The sequence below is a fragment of the Aythya marila genome, assembly GCF_965140915.1.
Source record: "Aythya marila genome assembly, chromosome: 16".
NCBI classification, from domain to species: Eukaryota; Metazoa; Chordata; class Aves; order Anseriformes; family Anatidae; genus Aythya; species Aythya marila.
Window position 1 is genome coordinate 7,435,117 of NC_139057.1, and position 18,744 is coordinate 7,453,860.

Genomic DNA, 18,744 nt, shown 5'->3' on the forward strand with positions numbered 1-18,744 from the left:
GTCACGTATGAAACGTCTGGCTCTCAATGAAATCAGCTTTGAGGGGTAGGTTTATAGAGACACTTTCAACACATGTAGGAGAGGAGTAAAAACGGGGTTGTGTGTAAATGTACAGTTGAGATCAAATTCAATTATAGCTGAGAAAGCTACACTTGCAGCACTTTCAATAAACTCTTTTCCTCAGTGAGCACCACGCTGTTTACTTGGCCTCTTCAATACAAGAGTTTATTGGCTTCTGCAGACTGATTACCACTTAGGCCACATTTTTCAAAAGCAGAAGGTGGCACATGACCATGCAGATGCCACTGTAAGGCCAGCAGGCATGTTCCTAAACTTACCATAACTACTAACCCCAACTGTTCACACTGGTGACACCACAATGCCCTACTGCAGAATGTTCTCTTCACAAGTGCATGCAGGTTTTGAGAACTGCATGCATGGGTGCATCTAATCAACAGCAGATTTTTTTCACCCTTATGGATCTCAGGCGTCTGCTTTTGAAAAACTGCTCACTTAAGTCTTACGATACATTTTTACCTAATTGGCAGGGAGATAAGTAATTAAATTCAACAGAAACCAGGGCTCCAAAACAAATATATAATTTTTGAAGCCACAATTTCTTTTTATTACCTTTACCTATGTTTTGTATGGCAAAGGGTCACAGAACAGATGCAGTTGCTAAAACTGGGTAGCTTAGTAACTGAAATCAGCTTGTGCAGAGAACAGCAGGAGCAAGTTAGAGGACATGAGTGAATTCACTTCAGAAGCCAAATAAAGTTTTGAGTCACTGCTGACTCAGGTAAAACTCCAATTTAATAAAAAACCTTCAAAATATAACCTCTTCTAGATAAGGCAACAGTAATCAACTAGCCAAATACACTTAGAAGAGGAAGAGGAAATTCTGAGTATAAGTGCAAAAATGAATCATTATTCTGATAATGTTTTTGTTATTATTTTTGCAGATGGATCTGAAAGCTCTTACAACTCAATTAAGTTACCACAGCCAATAAAGACAAAAAGCAAAATCAGGGCAGATACTTTCCGCCTAGACACTATGGTGATGGGCACATTAGAAATGAGGCAGATTAGATAGATGAACTAGACAGACACATCTAACTGTCCTCCAGTTCACTCATTTGACAGCCTGGAAAATGCCAACATTCCTGGGATTAAATGAAAATAGAAAACTGCATTTTCACTGTAAAATATACACAGAACTTTGCTATGTCAGTTTCTCTTTGTTAAAATAAACCAGTGCCCAACCAAGTACTCCCAGAGCGACTCAAAGTACAATAAGCTAAATGAAACAGTAACTAAGACGCAACCAACTGAAAGCCCTTATGCTGCTACCCTTTTGTCCCGGGATATTAGCGGTGTGATATGACCTGCACACACTTCAATACACTAATTTTTCTTGAGCTCAACACCACCAAAATGCTAAATTGCCCATCTTGCATTGCTTATCTTGAAACCCTATTTCTTTACTGCATGACTGCCAACTCCTCTACCTTTATGGGCCTGTCAAACAGTTTTTGTTTTGTGGTGTTCTTTGTTCTTCAAGCATGTAAAACTAAACAAACATCTTGGATATAAAAAATAAAGAACACCAATAACTGTACTGATTCTCCCCAGAGGTTTCTGGTCCATGTTACAAATGTATTGGCATATCTTTTTCTTCAGTGCTCAGAAAAACACATATACAATGATACACGGTTAGCACTTGCGTTCGTGTTCAACAGCTCCATATTTTTTCTTAGCACCAGGACATGTGCACAAGTAGGGAGCTAGATTTGGCAGTATGCAATTTGGCAGTCTCCAAGCCGGATCCTGTTCTTGCCCACTCCAGCTTTGACAGAAGTGCCGGCTGCAGCCCGGGGAGCTGTGCGACATCCCGGTGCTGTCGGGGAGAACAGAATCCAGCTCCTTGTGACAGTTTTCCCCACACAACATCACAATCAGCCAAACACATTTGTAATCTACTGCAGCTGGTGTTTCTATAATTGATAGAGATATAAAAGCCCTTTTTGCTAAAGTAGTACTTTTGTATTTTTTTTTTCTTGGGGGAGTTGTGAGAAAGCAGCTACAAAAAGTGAGCTCTAAATCTCAGATAATGTAGCTCCCTTTAGAATCCCAAGCTTAAAGCAAGTAGTTATGAGTTTTAGCGATGCAAAAAAACGGAGCTAAAAACAAACATTTATTTTACTTGACGTAGCAAAACAGTGGATTAAAAAGTTAAATCAATGCACCGTCTGAATGGTTCCTGCTGTAGCTGCAATTTCAAATGAAATAAGAATGTTATAAAAACTCTTGCATATTAGGCACATTTGGAAATGTCTCCTTGTAACTGTTCTTTAAGTGTTCTGTCTATGAGCACTAACAGGTCACTGCACAGGAAATGCAAAAATATGTTATATTTTAATCAGGGCATATAAAACACTGTCTAGAATGTTACATTGCCCTTGGGAATCTGTAGTAAGTAGGGGAACTTTTACAAAGTCCAGGTCACTCTCCACATTACATCACTCTAAAAAAAAATTATTAGGTTAAATTATATAGATGTCATGCATTAGAACTTTCCCAGTTGTAGGATGATGACTAAGAGATGCATATTTCCTTGGAGAAACTCATAATCAGTCCCTTGTTCCCCTGTACATACTTTGTATATTGAAAATAGTGCATTTTAACTGAATTGAAATGTTTCCAAACAATCTTAATGAAAGAGGACAAATACAAGAATGCGACTTTTTGTATCCTCGCCAACAACAAATTTCAGCACTCAACCCCTAACATACAGGCACCAATTGAAAACCTGTCTGGCTATACCTCATAGGTGATAAAAAAAAAAGGAAAGAAGGTATTTTAGCAGAGATGTTTGGGAATGATTAAGGTAAAATGTCCCTAGTCCAAACAAGTGGAAACCCAGATGTCAGTGTCATAACATTCCCCCTCCCCCATAAATATTACTCCAAGTGATTTACCTCTGTTTAACCCAAATCACAAGATGATAAAATATCTAATAAGTTCACAAAAACAACAAAAGAGTAATGTGAGGGTGACTGTTTTCTAGATTAACATTCTCAGGATTCTAGCTATTTAACATACAACATCTGGGAGGTGACACAAAACTTCACAGTGCCCTGACAACATCCTGCTCTGCTCTCACTGCTCCTGGTTCAAATTTTGTCACTGACTTCCAGATAGAAAGATTCAATTTCTATAAAAAATCTCCCATAGAGCAACAAATAGAATAAAATACAAAGCCCTGCCCCAAGAGAAACAAAAGTCGGTGTTGCAAGGGCCCAGCGCCTGCTGAGGTAAATGGCGGTTGCCTTCACAGTGACACAGTGATCGGCCATCTGCAATTTGCATGTTGCAGCATGAGAACAGATCTCAAACTAACAGGCCCTTTTTATCTAAACAGATATCTGTGGTTGCAACTCTTGGCATTATTCTTTGTATTTTTTCTCTAAGCTGCTCTCTTTTAGTACAACAGCTTTGTAACTGCCTGTATTTTCCACCCTTTGTTCCAGCCTACCTACAATGCAGGGCTCCTCCAGGCCTCAACTCCTGCTGTGCCCCTCAGTGAAAGCAGGCCACCATCTCCATTTCACAGACAGGGAACACATCTTGGGCACCTTTAAAGTAACTTTCTCCACACAAAGGCAGGTGCCTAGCCCTGTACATGCAGTGCTGGGGTAGCCAACCTTCCCCTGACCGCCACAAGCGCTGATGTGAGGTGTGGAGAAGCTGCTATCACACAGGCCCCGTCTTGGTCAGGGCACCATCTAGCACGCTCAGGGCAGACAATCTCCTCACTCTCCTTTGACTGCTCAGACCCATAGCCATCCCTGCAGCAGGGTAAGCAATTGTCCTACTTATCCCCTGCTAACACATATTTTAAGGGACTGTAATTGAAAAAGAGAAACTGAGAACAGAGCATGCGTGGTGGAGATGGCATGCTTGGAGAATGCTGTGTCACCTTCTAAAAATTCTTTGGCAACAGCAACTTTTAGACTTTATAAGTCAGACAAATTTGGGTGGATTTTTTTTTTTTTTCAGGGAAAGCAGAAGACATCTCTGAAAAATGTTAACGTCACTGCCAGAAAGCAGTGGTCCCACAGCTTTGGAAAAACAAACAAACAAACAAACAAAAAAAAAACCCTGACATACGTCTTTTATTAAACTTTTGCCAAACAACATCCTACCCTAAATTTCAGGAAGAACATTTTAATAAAGGAAACACAGATTTTGGCAATGGAAAATGTTGCTTTGAACAGCTCAGATCTGGAAACATTAGAACGAGTAGAAATCAAGCCTTTCAACAGAAAACCTCAAACAATCTGGGCGACAGGAATTGTTGCACCCATGACATAGATATTATTTCTATGCCCGGGGATATGCAGTATTCCCAGCATCAGTCCTTTCAAGACCTCCATTGGTTTTCTGCTCTTTTCTAGCTCTTCATGTTTTTCTCTTTTTGTTATCATATAGCTGAACTTTCTCCATGTCAAAGTGCTGCCCAGTAGGTTACAGAACTGAGGCCTGTGCAGCAATGCTGGCTGCTTGTTCTGCCCCATCCACAGCACAGTTCAAGCAATCCATCCAGTCAGAGGAATGATCAGACAAAACAAAACAAAAAATCCATAATTCAGAACACAGAGAAGCTTGATGGCTTGGTCTGTGTTATATAAGCTGTGTTTTTTTTTTTTTTTTTCTCATCTGCAAATAAAGCAATAATTGGCTGAGCCTACAAAACGCAGGTCTGAGCCCCTGATTCAGCCAAAGGAGGTTCTTGGGCTTAAATTTAAGTGCAGACTTAAAATTGATACTCCTTAATCATCAGGTATGCAGCCACTCATTACTGATATATATTTTAATGATGTGCTCTTAATTTTGGTCTGGTTTCAAAAGTACTATTTCCTCAAATTCAATATAAATTCCAGGATTGCGAAATGAGGCCCTGCAATTGTGTTTAAGAGGGTTTTTTTCTGTTACAAGGTATGTTTAAAATACAAATTTGAAGGAGTTTGGGATGTCAGGTGATGTTTTGTTAGCTTTTGACAAGAGAAAATATTTAATACCCTCATTTTTTTCCTGCTCTGAATATTAGTTTAATTGTCACAAATAATTAAACGCTTATGAGTAAAAGACATCTTTAGACATTTTGACAATACATATTAAGAGATGCTTTAAGGGAAATCTGCACAGATCGGCTTTTATTTGTTATGCTAAACGATGATGCATCTTGATTGCATTTGTTCCTTATTTGTGTGTGCAACAGGAGACGTACTGTGAATGATCTGTAAGGAATAAAATGACAGTATTTGACAGGCTAGGAAATGTCTGGGCAAGGATACAGGATAAGGAACCCTAAAAGGGCATTGTTTGTGGAGGGGCAATGGGATAGAGACACTCCCTTCAATCTAAGGCAATGAAAGGCGCCAACAACTAAATTACAGTTAATAACAGCAAGAAATAAACATAAATTACATATACAAGGCTCAGGCTCAAGGATTTTGGACCACTAAAAATATATATTATTATATCAATTATCACAGAGAGACAAATTCCCATCCTGGGAATTTGAATACAAACTCTAATAACCTACTATTCAGACGTAGAGGCAAGCATTAATTTCCACGCGAAAAGGAGCCATGGTAGAACTTCGCATTTCCCCAGCTCCAGAGAAGAAAGCCCTACCTGGTGATTCAGCCCTGAATGCTCTGGCTTCTGTGAGAGAGGGTAGCAGGTGGTCTCCCAGGTAAGGCAGATTAGCCCTATATTACTTAAGATTTATTCTGAGTTCTTGTCAATATAATGGCTGAAATGACCATTCCCGAAAGGTAATATGGTGTGAAAATAAACATAAACAATCCTTAATGAATCCATAGGCTATTACTTGCATCATATTTCTTCTATAGGCAATACATACATCTCTGTTTAGGAAAACAACACTGCCCTTGATCGAGGCTTAACAATTCCTGTTCACACAAGAGAGGGAACAGAGCAAGTCCATGGGAACTGCTTGGGGCTAAACACTTTTGTAAATTCAAGTCTCTCTTTAGATGCCCACATAAGGATTTAGACCCTTAACTTCAGAAGCTGACTTACAAAAATCAGAGCCTTAAAGTTTATTACCAGAGATTTCCAACCACCTCTGGCAGACTGCGTGGAGGAAAATGTGTATGTCCTGTTAGGTTATAATTAGACTACGCTTTTCATATTTCTCAGAGCAATGCATTATATATTGTCAGAAATACAAAGCTGGATCCCAGGTCTGACAAAGAAATATAGAGCATTAAATGGGGAGAAAAGTAACAGTAATCAAATCTTCCAGTTCTGAAACTTATCACTGACCAACAATGCATCGGAAGACAGCATAGGGAAGTTAAAAACTTAAATTATGCTGACTAAAACTATCCTCCTAGAAACGATAACTTGGACTGGAAGCTAACGGAGCCCAGTCTTTTTCTGTTGGAAGTGCGCTGAAAATATAAATGTGATCTAGTACGTGGAGCAGGGAATTAGGAGCAAATGCTGTTTGACCTTGAGCAAATCAGTTAATGCCTCCTGGCTTCAATTTGCCTTTCTGTAAAATGGGGACAAAATATTCTACTATGCTGTGGTTATTATATGGAGTACATAGCATTAATACGAAATCCTTGGAAGAAAGGTGCTAAGTGTGAAGAAGTATTAATCTACTTCCTATCAAAGTGCACATATATGAGCAGGAACCATGCAGCTAATCAAAAGCACTAGAAAGCTTTTAATTTTTAGCATTTAATGCTACGGATGATCAATATAACTACTTAGCATCTTTCTCCTTTCACATGTTAATTTAATGCTACTTGTACTGTGCTCATAAATGTTATGACATGGCTGAAAAACACATAAAAAATTAATTTGGGAAGACGAACATACCAGCTAGAATAAGATTATGTTTCTTCAGTACAAAACTGTACATCATGAAAAGATCCAGCTTTTTTTTTGGTCCACTCACGCTGCAGGAAGTAAATGAGTTCTTCCTATATGTACAAAGAAAATTGCAGACCTTATGAATTGTAGTAGTGATTCCCAGTGCTATTCACACAAAATTGTTTATATACAGAGTAGAATCTTTCATTTCTTAAAAAAAATAAAATAAAATAAAATAAAATAAAATAAGACTTCATCCAAGTGGAGGGTCAGTGATAGAAATAGGTCTGTTGTCTGCAAATATCAAAGTGCAGATTTTCATTTTTATCTGCTCTTTCACTAGAAAAATCTTTGCTATCAAGGTATTCCAGCAAATTTTTTTATTTTCATTAACAACAAGAACTGTGTTCTGCTTCTTTTCTACAGAAATTCCACACTGATCCCACATAAACAGACCAAATATCACTTCAGCAAAGTTGTTTTGGGAATATTTAATAGCATTTTTTAAGTTATGAAAGCAATATTGAATGAAATTTACTACAATTTAAGATAAGTGTGTCTTAATTTTATATGAACAGAGAGACTTAACAAACAAACAAACAAAAAAAAACAGTAACAGTTCTGATTATATTATGGAATATTAGGCCTTGTGCAAAACTGTCCCTTTTCTTTTTTACATGCTTAAAAACAAGCACAACAGGCTTTTCAATTAAATGAGTCTTTTGAGAGAGATGCAGGAAGAGCCAGAAAGCTCCTTAAACTTTATTGCTTTTCATCTTTGTCAGGTAGAGATGTATATTAAAAATGACCTGTTCTTTCCATTACTTAGTCCTTCCTGCAAGTTTTTTCCTCTAATTTGACCTGTCACTTTCAAGGGTTTCCCAAAATGGGAATGGAAGGCTTGATCTGGATCAGTTTTCTCCATAAATTCAGTAGTTTTGCTTTTCTATTGCCATCTAGAGCTGAGGATGCTTCCAATAGTCTCTACCATTGTGAGTAACTTTAATGAGCCTCAGTATCATTAGACGATACAGTTTACAGAACACAGGGAAAAAAGACACAGAAAGGAATAAGATACAGCTATAATAGATACAAGCCGTGGAGATGAAAGAAAGAAGTCAGCATCTCATTTGCATTAATACAATAAAAATACGGCATTAATGTTGCTAGTTGTAAATTTTTTTTCAATAAAGTTGAGCCTGATTATATCTGAAAAAAAAGACAGGCTGTGCATTCCTCATAGGTCTTGCATGTGTTTAGGCTTTAAAGAACAGTTTCTGGCTATTAACTTTCTAGATTTAATTGCCACTAAAAACAATCTCCATGAAACTTCAATTGAAAGCCACTCCTCGAGAACCAATGGTCTGATCTTTCAAAGCCAAAACTGCTTTGTTTACAGCAATACAAATTCAGAGCCACACTTCACATAACTCCACTCCATCATTATGTTATGTATTTTGTTTACTGGTATTATGTGTGCATACATATATAATTATATACACATTCGCATACAGCACGGTTCATCCTGAGAATCAGTCAAACACAATATTGCCAACCTTCTTTATTCAAAAATCACAAATCACACCCTCAAAAATCATGAGACAAGCTGAAAATTATGAGATACTAAAAACAGTTACTTTGAGAATGCTGTATTTTTCTTCTGACACAAGAACTTTTAGGCTGCATGTTTTTAAGCTTTCTAGTTCTCCATGGCAGGGGAGTTAAAATACATTTTCCCTTTAGAATGTATATTCGGTATTTGGTTAATCACCAGACTCCAGGAGCTGAAGGTTTAAAGAAAATACACACTAACAAAGGACTAACAAAGTCGACACAACTCCCAAAATCACACAAATTTTAACACATGGGCAAGTATTAGTGGAATTCACAAAACCTGCTTCAAACTACTGAGCTTTCCAGCTTGTATCAGTAAGAACAGTGCATCCCTCACCCAGGCAGGCACTTGGCTATCCTTTTTGCAGGTATGTATGTGTGCATACCTGAGGGGGATCTATTTCCTATCCATTTCAGACTGTATGTTCCATTTAGCAGTAGAATTTCACCAATAACTGAAACCATCGGGTGCTGCACATTATAAAGTATGCATTTTTCACAATCTAATCCTGTCATTTTGTAACTATTGTTGTGACTTTATTTTTCCTAGGGCAAAGGGGAAAAACATTTCTTTTTGGGAAACAAAGATTCTCTTCATTTTCCTAAATGAAACACTTAATGCAACACTTAGATCATAAGACCAGTTTTTCCACTTCTTTTTGCCGAAAAACCTCACAAGGTAACAAATGAAAAGCCAGCAGTTAAAGAGGGATGTGTAAATCTAATGGGAAACAGCATGCTTCTATGATGGCTTTCTCCCTGAAACCTTAAAAAACACACCATTCACTGTCAAGGCATTTCTGAGTTGCAAAAGCTGTTATTATAACATGGTAAAAATGACTCGGTGCCAAAATCCAGTGGCCTCTAGTGAGAGGTCACCTTAACGAAGAAGAACTGATTTTGATGTCTAAAACTACCCGGAACTTTTAGGCTCCCGATTCACAGAACCCTCTTCATGCACCTACTTGAGAGCTGTTGCTCGTGTGCACAACGTAACAGAGCACATTAGAAGGGATTCTTTAAAAGACCATATCATCTACAGGTACCTAGAAGCAGTGTTCAATAATTAACGCAGAGAATGGAAACGTGTTTGAGAAGTGAAGTTAGCCAAGCAAGTAAAACATCTCAGTCCTACAGACCTTAGAAAAGAGCAGCGTGCAACCCTCAGTAAGACAAGTTACAGCCAGAGCTCAAAGGCAGGTTATGCTTTAAAGCTTAGTGGTAAAATCTGGTCCCTCTTTAGATGCAAAACATTGCTAAAAAATATGTGTATTTAATTTCATAGCTAAACAGCCCAGTCTTACATAGATAGTCTTTACACAAGCCAGTTACCCATTGAAGCAAAGTGCTGAGTAAGAGATGCAGAACTGGACCTACTCTCATGCAAATTATTGTAATTAAATAGGTAATGAAAAATCACTGCTCTTGCACGAATGAAATGTAAGACTTCAGCTGTGAGTGTAATGTGTTTCCAATTGACTCCTGTATCAGATTCGGAGACAGATGAAAATGTCTCTCTGCTTGCATGAGCACGCTTTAGAGGTAAAACTTCACAAATATTTTCATTTTGAAGAGAATAGGGAAAAACAAAGGGTTATTTTAGCAGTAAAGTCAGTAGGATAATCTTTTTTAAGGCATAATATGGTACACACATGTCTCAACCCAAGAGGCATTAAATACAATTTGAATCATTTTACTTTGCATTTGCTAATAATACGTCATCCAGTAGATGAACCAGGCCTTATTCTCCCCTCCATGAGCTGACATGATATTTTTTTTACATTTGAGCTCTTAAGATCTGCACAATAGCTTAACACAATAAGTGTTTAGCCTCTGGTTCCAACTGTAATTGATAGAGTACAGTTCCATTCCCTCTGCTGCTGCTAAGTTGGGAATTGCAGCCACAGCAACTGACAGCATTTTTTTTTTTTTTCCGTGAGTCTGGAGTTGCTCTCTGGGAGTGATGTCCTCATCGGGATGTGAAGTAAAGTGACGGGAGAAAGGCTCACCCCGGCCCTGTGCCACGGAGGAACTCCACGGACCTCTCCTAGGGGAAACAGTTGCTGGAGGTGGGTGCTACTAATGAGAGCAAAAAGCAGGAGAAAGCTTCGGGAGGAAATAGCAAAATCCTGCAGTTCTAAAGAAAACAGGGTTTTTTATTAGAGAGCACAGAGAAGGGACAGCATTTACGCAGAAGAATTTCTGACAATAAGCATATTTGCACAAGTGCTATAAAATTATGTCATTTACTGATGGAAACATCTTTTATATTACCGTCACAGGGGCAGAACTCTTGGTGAGTCCCAATTTTACATAGTGATAACATACTGTGCTTTGTTACATGAGATTCAAACTGAAATAAGGAAACAACTGAACCGAACGCGATTTCAAATTGTCCCATCCAAACCTGAGTTTTGACATGGGAAAGAATCACATTGCAGCTTCGGGTTTAGTAGCCCAGGTCCAGATTTTAATGCAGATGGCTACTAATTTTGGTAGCTCTTTAGTTGCAAAAGTACCTATTTTGGAATGTATTTAATTAACCGGGATGTAAAGCCTTCCCTTGTTTGTGAACACTTTGGCTTTTTTGTCATCTGTCAGCATCGTGATGTGCACAGTAACTGAAAGGTTCTGAGGCATGAGCTATTTAGGTGGTTTTGATGTGCACTTGCTTTTCTGGAGGATGTTTAAACAAAGCAGGGCTGCCATTTCTACAGTTTCATTCAGTACTGCTTGCGTGGAAACTGTTTCTATTCCCGTATAATAAAGGCTACAAATAATATCTGAAAAACCACAACGCTGTTGGTTATTAATACATGTACGTATTGCTTCCTTTCATCACCGAAATGCATGTATCAGACCTAGCTGGTCATCTACTCTGCTCTCTAAAAAGCAGGATTTCACTTTCTAAATACGTTTCTGTTGTAAATAACCTTTACTACGAAGGTGCAAACTGCAGCTTTAAAGTACTGATCGCTAACCATCTTCTGTTTGCTGCTGCGTGAGGACTTTTCCGAAAACAAGACTGCCTTGTTCTACACCACCAATAAACAAAATAAACGTGGCCGATATCTGTTTCTGCTGTACTTTTCAAGAGCTTTGGTTCTCAGATAGCCTATTGGGAAAGAAAGAAAGACAAATGCAAAACTGCAGCCGGAAAAGGCGTTAAGTCCAGATTCGTCTTTGCAGGCTTTAAAAAAACAAACTAGCAATTCATGATCACAAAATAAAATATGCACATTTAAACAAGCTGCAGGGGAAAGGAGAGTTTAATCCAGTGAAATTGTGTTTGAAAGCTATTTCATACCCCTAGGAATAAAATCTGAATAGCAATTCTGCTTTGCTCCCACCTTTTTTCCACCCTTCTGTTAATATATTACCATTTGTTGTGGAATCGTTACAAGAGTTCTACCCCAGAGGTGGCTGCATTTCGTTGAAGGATGAAGCATTTTCTGGGCCTGAGTCTCTCCTTACTCACAGGAGCAGACAGTACTCACTGCCACTGCACCCATGCGAGTAAAGCTATTTTTGCTTTGCATCTGGGTGAGAGAAGAATTAGGCCCACAGTTTGTAAAGCCTGGTGTGATTCACTTGGAAGAAAGCTACAGCCCCAATGGGTTGCTTATTGTAAACAGAAGTCTGATACTAAAGCAGGCTCTGATATAACGAGCCCTGAAAATCTGCTTTAAGAATTATTGAAATGGATATGACGATCTCAAAAAAGAATGACGATTCAGAACAGACTCGGCCCTGGAAAGATCAAAATGCATTTGACATAATTTCAGCATTGATATGAAATAAAGTATCTTTAAAAGTATAATTTGAGAGCAAAAATCCCCATCATCAAACATAAATAGTGTCCCATTTATCCAATTACGCTACCTTGTTTCATTACAATGGTCTGTAATATATTTCTTAGGAATACAAGGCTTAAAATTAATAATAGAACAGGACAAAATTGCCATGTATATTTCTCTAGATAGATTTTCATCTAACAGCAGGACTTCACTTCTGATTCACTCGCTGGTTCTCTCTAACCTTTACATTATTCATTAATCAAACTAGAAACCTGCTTTCAAAGTCAGTGCATGGTAGTAATTATTTACAGTTGTGCATAGTATTTAATTTTAAGCAATGACAAAAGCAGGCATGTCCAGAATCATAAGGCTTATCATTTTTCTTCCATTGGAAGTGAACTATCTAAAGAAGCTAAAAGTTGCAAACTTCTCTTCAATATCTCTGCTGCCATCAAGACAAAATGCAGTGCAACTGATACCTTTGAACTTGTACAAGCAAAAATAAATAAAAGTGAAAATTAAGTAATATATAATGTACTAACTCCTTTAAATAAAAGGAATAAAGAGATTTGCTATCAGCCTTGATGAACTATTCATTTCTTATTGCACAGTCTGTCTACTGTCACTTGGAGGTATTTCTCACCATACAAAACAGAACCTCAGTGCTGTCCCTGAAAATGAAAGTCAGTTTTGAGAACTATAGACAGCAGGCACGTCTGCTCTCTGAAACCCCCTTTGCCCCCCACAAACACACAAATACAACTTCAAAGCAGGAGAACTATTGCAAATGTGTAAACCTACTTCAAATCAGTTATGCTGGATGAAACTGGACTGCATTTGCAGTATTTTGCTCACCTGAAACAACATTGATCTGAGGACAAATACAATCACAGAAACGCACCACGGAAGACCAATGCACATTTTATAATGGGAATAAAGATGGAGAGACATTATTGTGGTCATTCACATTTCTAGCTCATCGTTAAGACTCTCAAAAATGCTGTAACATTCTGGATAAAAATATATCTTCTTACTGTATTCTCAGCAGGGAAATCCTGGGAAACAACAGTATGGGCTTTGTTCGCAAGAATTTACTTACTCTGTAGTCTATGTTTCTAAAAAAGAACAGGGTGCCCCTGCTACAAAAAGATACTACACACACTGCAAGTGAAAATTCTACTTTGAAAACAAAATAAAATGAAGCCTCGTACTCCTGACAGAAAGAAAAAAAGGAGCAATTCTAGCACTGTCACTGTGATGATCAGCATCCATGAAAAAATAGCTATTTATCCTGCAAGTTGAAAACGTTAATGCCTTACTCAGATATAACCTCTTTGTGAATAAAACAATAATAGCAACTCCTCAGAGAGTTTTTCTGAATATATATATGTGCATTGCTAGCGTAACTGTTATTTACTGTTAAAAGGATCTTTGCTTGCCAGCAATCACACTAGCAACCTGCATAGGTACATTCATTGGTCATGTCCCAAAAGACTCTGCCTGCATACCATTGTCCTACACCTATATGAATAAGGTAAAATACATAAGTTTATAAAAGTTATGCATGTCCCAGTTTCTGAAATATAACATTTACTTTTGTATGAAACCCAGGCACTACTTTTCAAAGTTTATTCAAGTATGCCACTAAAGTTGCCCATACATTTTGTCCCACATATAATACGATACATGGAGAAAATATTCAGAAGGGGGAGGAAAAATTAGTAGACCATTTTGAAACTAAAATATGAAATATTAGTTTTCTTTCGAGAACTAATCTGACGAAGGACACAAAGAAAAAAAGAAGGAAAAAAAACCCGCCTACATTAAAAGCCAAACAAGATAATAATTGTGCGTGTCTGGCTAAGAGAATCTAGAGGGCAAGCCTTACGTCATTGGCACTTGGGTTACCATGGTGAGTGATTTATTGATATATATCAAGAATGAATAGATCAAAGGCAGCAAGATGACAGGTGATCAATCAAATGTCAAATCAAAGCTGGCAATCAACTGGAAAGCTGATTTTTCAGTGGGTGGGTCTGGCAGAAGAAAAATGAACTTCCATATTGCGCTTCCCAGAAACAAAACCCCACCACACTATTAAAAAATAAAAATAAAAAGCAATTAAGCAGCCTGAAAGAAAACTCTTTGAAAAGATTTACTATACAGGCCCACTCATCTGTTTCTTTTTCTTGGCCCCCAAAAGAAAAAGAACACCCTACAAATGACAAAACAAAACACTTCCAAAGTTGCAAACTATTTTCTTCTTAAAAAAAAAAATAAAAAAAAAATTGCAAAACCACTTGGCATGTGCAAATATATAAACTCAGCTACAAAACAAAAGAAGAATTTGATTTGAAAATGTGGATTGTCTTCTAACAGTCAGAACGTTTCATTTTATTTCCTGTTGCAATTTTCACCACTGATGATCAAAGGCTGAACTTCCCCACCGGGTTCATCAGCAGAGACAGTCCCTGTACTATTTCAGGCATACACAGCGCGCACACACACACACACACACACGCCGGCACTGCCACCAGAAACACGGCGACATAAAGGATTAAACACCCCGACCCACTTCGCGACACGCGCGGTCTGAAAACAAAACCACCACAGGGGAGGAAAAGAAAAAAAAAAAAAAAAAAAAAAAAAAAAAAAAGATAATAAAATGTATAAAAAAAAATCGAAGCGGGAAGCAAATGGGAGGCTGCTTTGGGCTCCGGTAGTTTGGGCTCCGGTAGGGAAAGGGGCCGGGGGGAGAAGGGGAAGGGAGCAGCAGAAAGTTGGGGGGAAAGTTTGGCCAGGGCAGGATGCGAGCCCGGCGCGGAGCCGCGGGGCCGGAGCGCGGTGGGAGCGCGCTGGGGGCAGCCCGGGTCGGAGCCGGGATCTGGGCGCTCCGGAGTGAAACCGGCTCGATGGAGTTAGGAAGGGAAAGGGAGGGGGAGGGGGATAAATAAATAAAGATCCAGCCCGGAAAAGCAAGGGTGACCCTAAATAATAATAAAGATGGGGGGTAGGAGTGGAAGGAGCGGAGAGACAGAGCCGTGTAAGTGGATGGCTTCTCCTTACCTGCAGCCCGTTTGGGTGCTTGCTGTTTCCTCCTTGGCATCGCTCTACTTTCTCCAATCTCACTTCTGTACCCAGATCCGAGAGCCCTGAGACGCTCCTGAGTCGTGTTCCTCTGCCTCTGCCTCTCAGCTGCTTCCCCGGCACCCCCCTCAAGCCGCCCCTGCCCCCCTCCTTTCCACTCCACTGATAGGAACCTGTTTGGGTTTTATTTTATTTTACAGATCTAGGTTTCTTTCTTTGCCTCTCTCTCTCTCTCTCTCTCTTTTTTTTTTTTTTTGGTTGGCTTTTTTTTTTTTTTTTTTTTTTTAACTGTTGCAACACTTGCTTTGCTTTGATTCAAACATCCAAGCTCAGGAGCGAATGAAAGGCGCCCACAGTGCCAGAGAACGAGAAGAAATAAATAACCAAATAGATATGTAGAGAGATAGATTCAAAAGGCAGCTCGGGAAAGACTAGGGGGGGGTGGTGGGGGGTGCTGCCTGCTTCCTCCTTTCCCTCTCCTCTCCTCCTCCTCCTCCTCCTCGCAGAGCCGGATGGCGGAGCGGTGCCGGGGGTGGGTGTGCGAGGTGTGTGTGCGGGGTGCGTGCGTGTGTGTGTGTGCGGGGTGTGTGTGTGTGTGTGTGTGTGTGTGTGTGTGTGTGTGTGTGTGCGCGGAGCGCCGCCGGTTCCGTGCTGGCAGATGCCAGGCAGTGAGTGAGATGGGAGCGGGCAGGGAGGCTGGGGAGGGGAGGCAGCCTGCCGCTCACACGCACACACACTCGCGCACACACACACCCGCACACACACACACACACGTACACACCCGCACACACCCGCACACCCGCGCGCACACACACACACACACACACACATACAGGCAGGGCGAGGCGATGCCAGCAAACATCGATCCGCCGAGCAAAGCGCACGGGAACAAACTCCTCCTCCGCGCCCCGATGACAGGAGGAAATTTACTCCGCGCACACGGCTCGGCACGGCCGGGACCCCCCCATCCTCCTCCCACCACCACCCGTGTCCCCCCTCCTCGTCCCCCCCTCCCCCCCACGCGCGTCCCCGCACCCACGCGCGCACCCCCCCCCACCCCCCCTCCGGCACCCACCCGCGGCCGCGTCCCGAGGGGGGCGCTGCGGGGCGGAGAAGGACGGGGGGGGCTCGAGGAGGGCCGGGGGGGTCGGGCGGTCCCCGCCCGGGGAGCCCCCGGGGGAGCCGTCGGGTTCGTGCCGGGCGCGAAGTTTGGGGAAGTTCAGGTGAAGCCCCCCCGAGCCCGTCTGCAGCCCGCAGGGGGATGACATGACATGGAAAGGAAATGGAAAAGGGAAACTGAAAAGAAAAGAGAAAAGAAAAAAGAAGATGAGAAATAAAATAAAATAAAATAAAATAAAATAAAATAAAATAAAATAAAATAAAATAAAATAAAATAAAATAAAATAAAATATATAAAGTTTATAAAATAAAATATATAAAGTTTATAAAATCAATTAAATAAATTAAAATAAATAAAGTAAATTCAATAAATAAAGTCGCGGCAGCACCGAGGAGCTCAGGGGCGCTGCACAGTGCCCATGCTGCCCCCGCTCTCCTCCCAGCCTCTGGTCCTTCAGTCCCGCAGGTGCCTCCCCTGCCCGGCAGCTGCGTGTCCCCCCCCCCCAGCAAGCGGCAGGCCGGGGAGGGCAGCGGGTGCTGCGGCTTTGAATGCCTGGGCTCACCCAAAGAGGCACCTGAAGGTAACTTCCCCTGGCAGGTTTATTCCTTTCCCTGTTTTCTTTTTTTATCTTTTATCTTTTTTTTTTTTTTTTTTAATTTATTATCTTTTTCTTCCACTCTCCTTCCCCCCCCCCCCCCCCCCTCCCCCCCCCCATGGCTGCTGATAACACCTTGAGGTTTTAGGAGGGAAAGAACGGATTCAGTTCCATACGTTCAATTATAATTTGTATAGGACTTCTGAAAAGTGGGCTTCACACTACTCCGTCACCTAACGCTGGAGTTTGTCATGGAACGGAGTTCTTTGATGCTTTTGTTGCTGTTCTGGCATTTGTATCCTTCTAATGAAACTATCGGGATTAATAGGAATCATTTGCATCCCGCTAAAATCAATGTGGCAGGTCAGGCTCTGTTACAAAGCACCAGCATGTGCCGCTCTGTTATAGCCGGTGTCACTGGCAATCCACAAGGCGCAGCCCCGCAGCTCGGGCAGGGAATGGGTTTTGATGGCAAGACCCCTAAGTGACCTTTGTATTTAGCAGCCTAATACGAGATTGTGTTTATGGAAGTGTCCACCTAGCTGATTTTGCTTAAATTATTTGATAGCCTTCCCTGTACAAACTCTAGCAATTTTTATAAGCAATTTTAAAGTATTTATTGGTGCAAGCAGATGCATAGTTTGAAAGATAAAATAGGATAACGCTCTCATAAAATACTCATTTTTCCATTTTTGCCGAGCATAACTCACTCAGAAGTGAACAGCTCTGCTTGAAGCACTTAGAATTGCTTAGCCCTCTGATATCCATGTGCAGCACGTGTAAAACCCAGCCGGGAACACCTGGGGCTCTGCTCTGCCAGGCAGGTGTTGACATGGGGCAAAAGCAGCACCCGCAGCATCGGGGCAGTTGTCCTGGCATGGGGAGGAGAGGAGGTGACCAACCCCCTGGCTGACCATAAGCGCTGTGCTGGGCCTGGGTCGGGCAGTTCAGGGGCAAGGTGGCAATCGAGGATTTTCTTCCTACATCTCACCCTGCCTCGGGTGCTGGTCCTGCAGGTCCTGCACCCTTCCCCTTCTGTGCCTTGGTTCCCAAGTCAGAAACACAGAGATGCTTCTTGTTGGTGTTATATGCCTTCTCCTCCCTGACCACACAGAACAACACCGCACCTCTGCTTAGGCTAATTTGTTTATTATGAGGAATTGTGTTTTAAAAGCCCCTTTAACACAGTGACGTTTTTATTACCAGTCCTGCCAAGTTGTGCACATGGCTCAGTGTGTCAGGACACCAGCAGGCATTGGAGCAGGGGCAGAGACAGAATCCCCTCCAATCTGAACCTCTCCATCTGGGATCTGCTACTTTTGCACAAGTTGAAAAGATCCACGCTCTAGATGTACGCGAAGCAGTGATTCAGTGCAGCCTGGGATCAGCGAGTAACGGCTATTGTTCTCCAGAGCCATGGCTTACATCCAAATGCTACACACTGGGTATGGTATTTGTATCAGTGGCGTTTTCAGTCTCAACATGCAAGATGAGAAAGTCACTGTTTTAAATGGTTACTCCTTTGGGAAGGGGAAATTGAGAAGATGGACTTCTGAGTAGAGCACTAGTGAGATGGCACCCTATCCTCAGTGATAAATGGGAGCATTAACAAGGCT

The 18,744-nt window shown here is 40.9% G+C and overlaps 1 protein-coding gene across 4 annotated transcripts in view; it reads right to left on the bottom strand.

The window, feature by feature from the left end:
• The window catches only part of TSHZ2 (teashirt zinc finger homeobox 2), a 223,296-nt gene extending 207,789 nt beyond the window's left edge, over nt 1-15,507 (bottom strand). For all 4 annotated transcript variants that reach the window (XM_082773183.1, XM_082773182.1, XM_082773180.1 and 1 more), the window contains exon 1: nt 15,393-15,507. In XM_082773183.1, the coding sequence (XP_082629309.1) occupies nt 15,393-15,432 (40 nt within the window). In that variant the 5' untranslated portion in view covers nt 15,433-15,507. The remainder of the gene's footprint in view (nt 1-15,392) is intronic.
• Nucleotides 15,508-18,744: the final 3,237 nt, after the last annotated feature.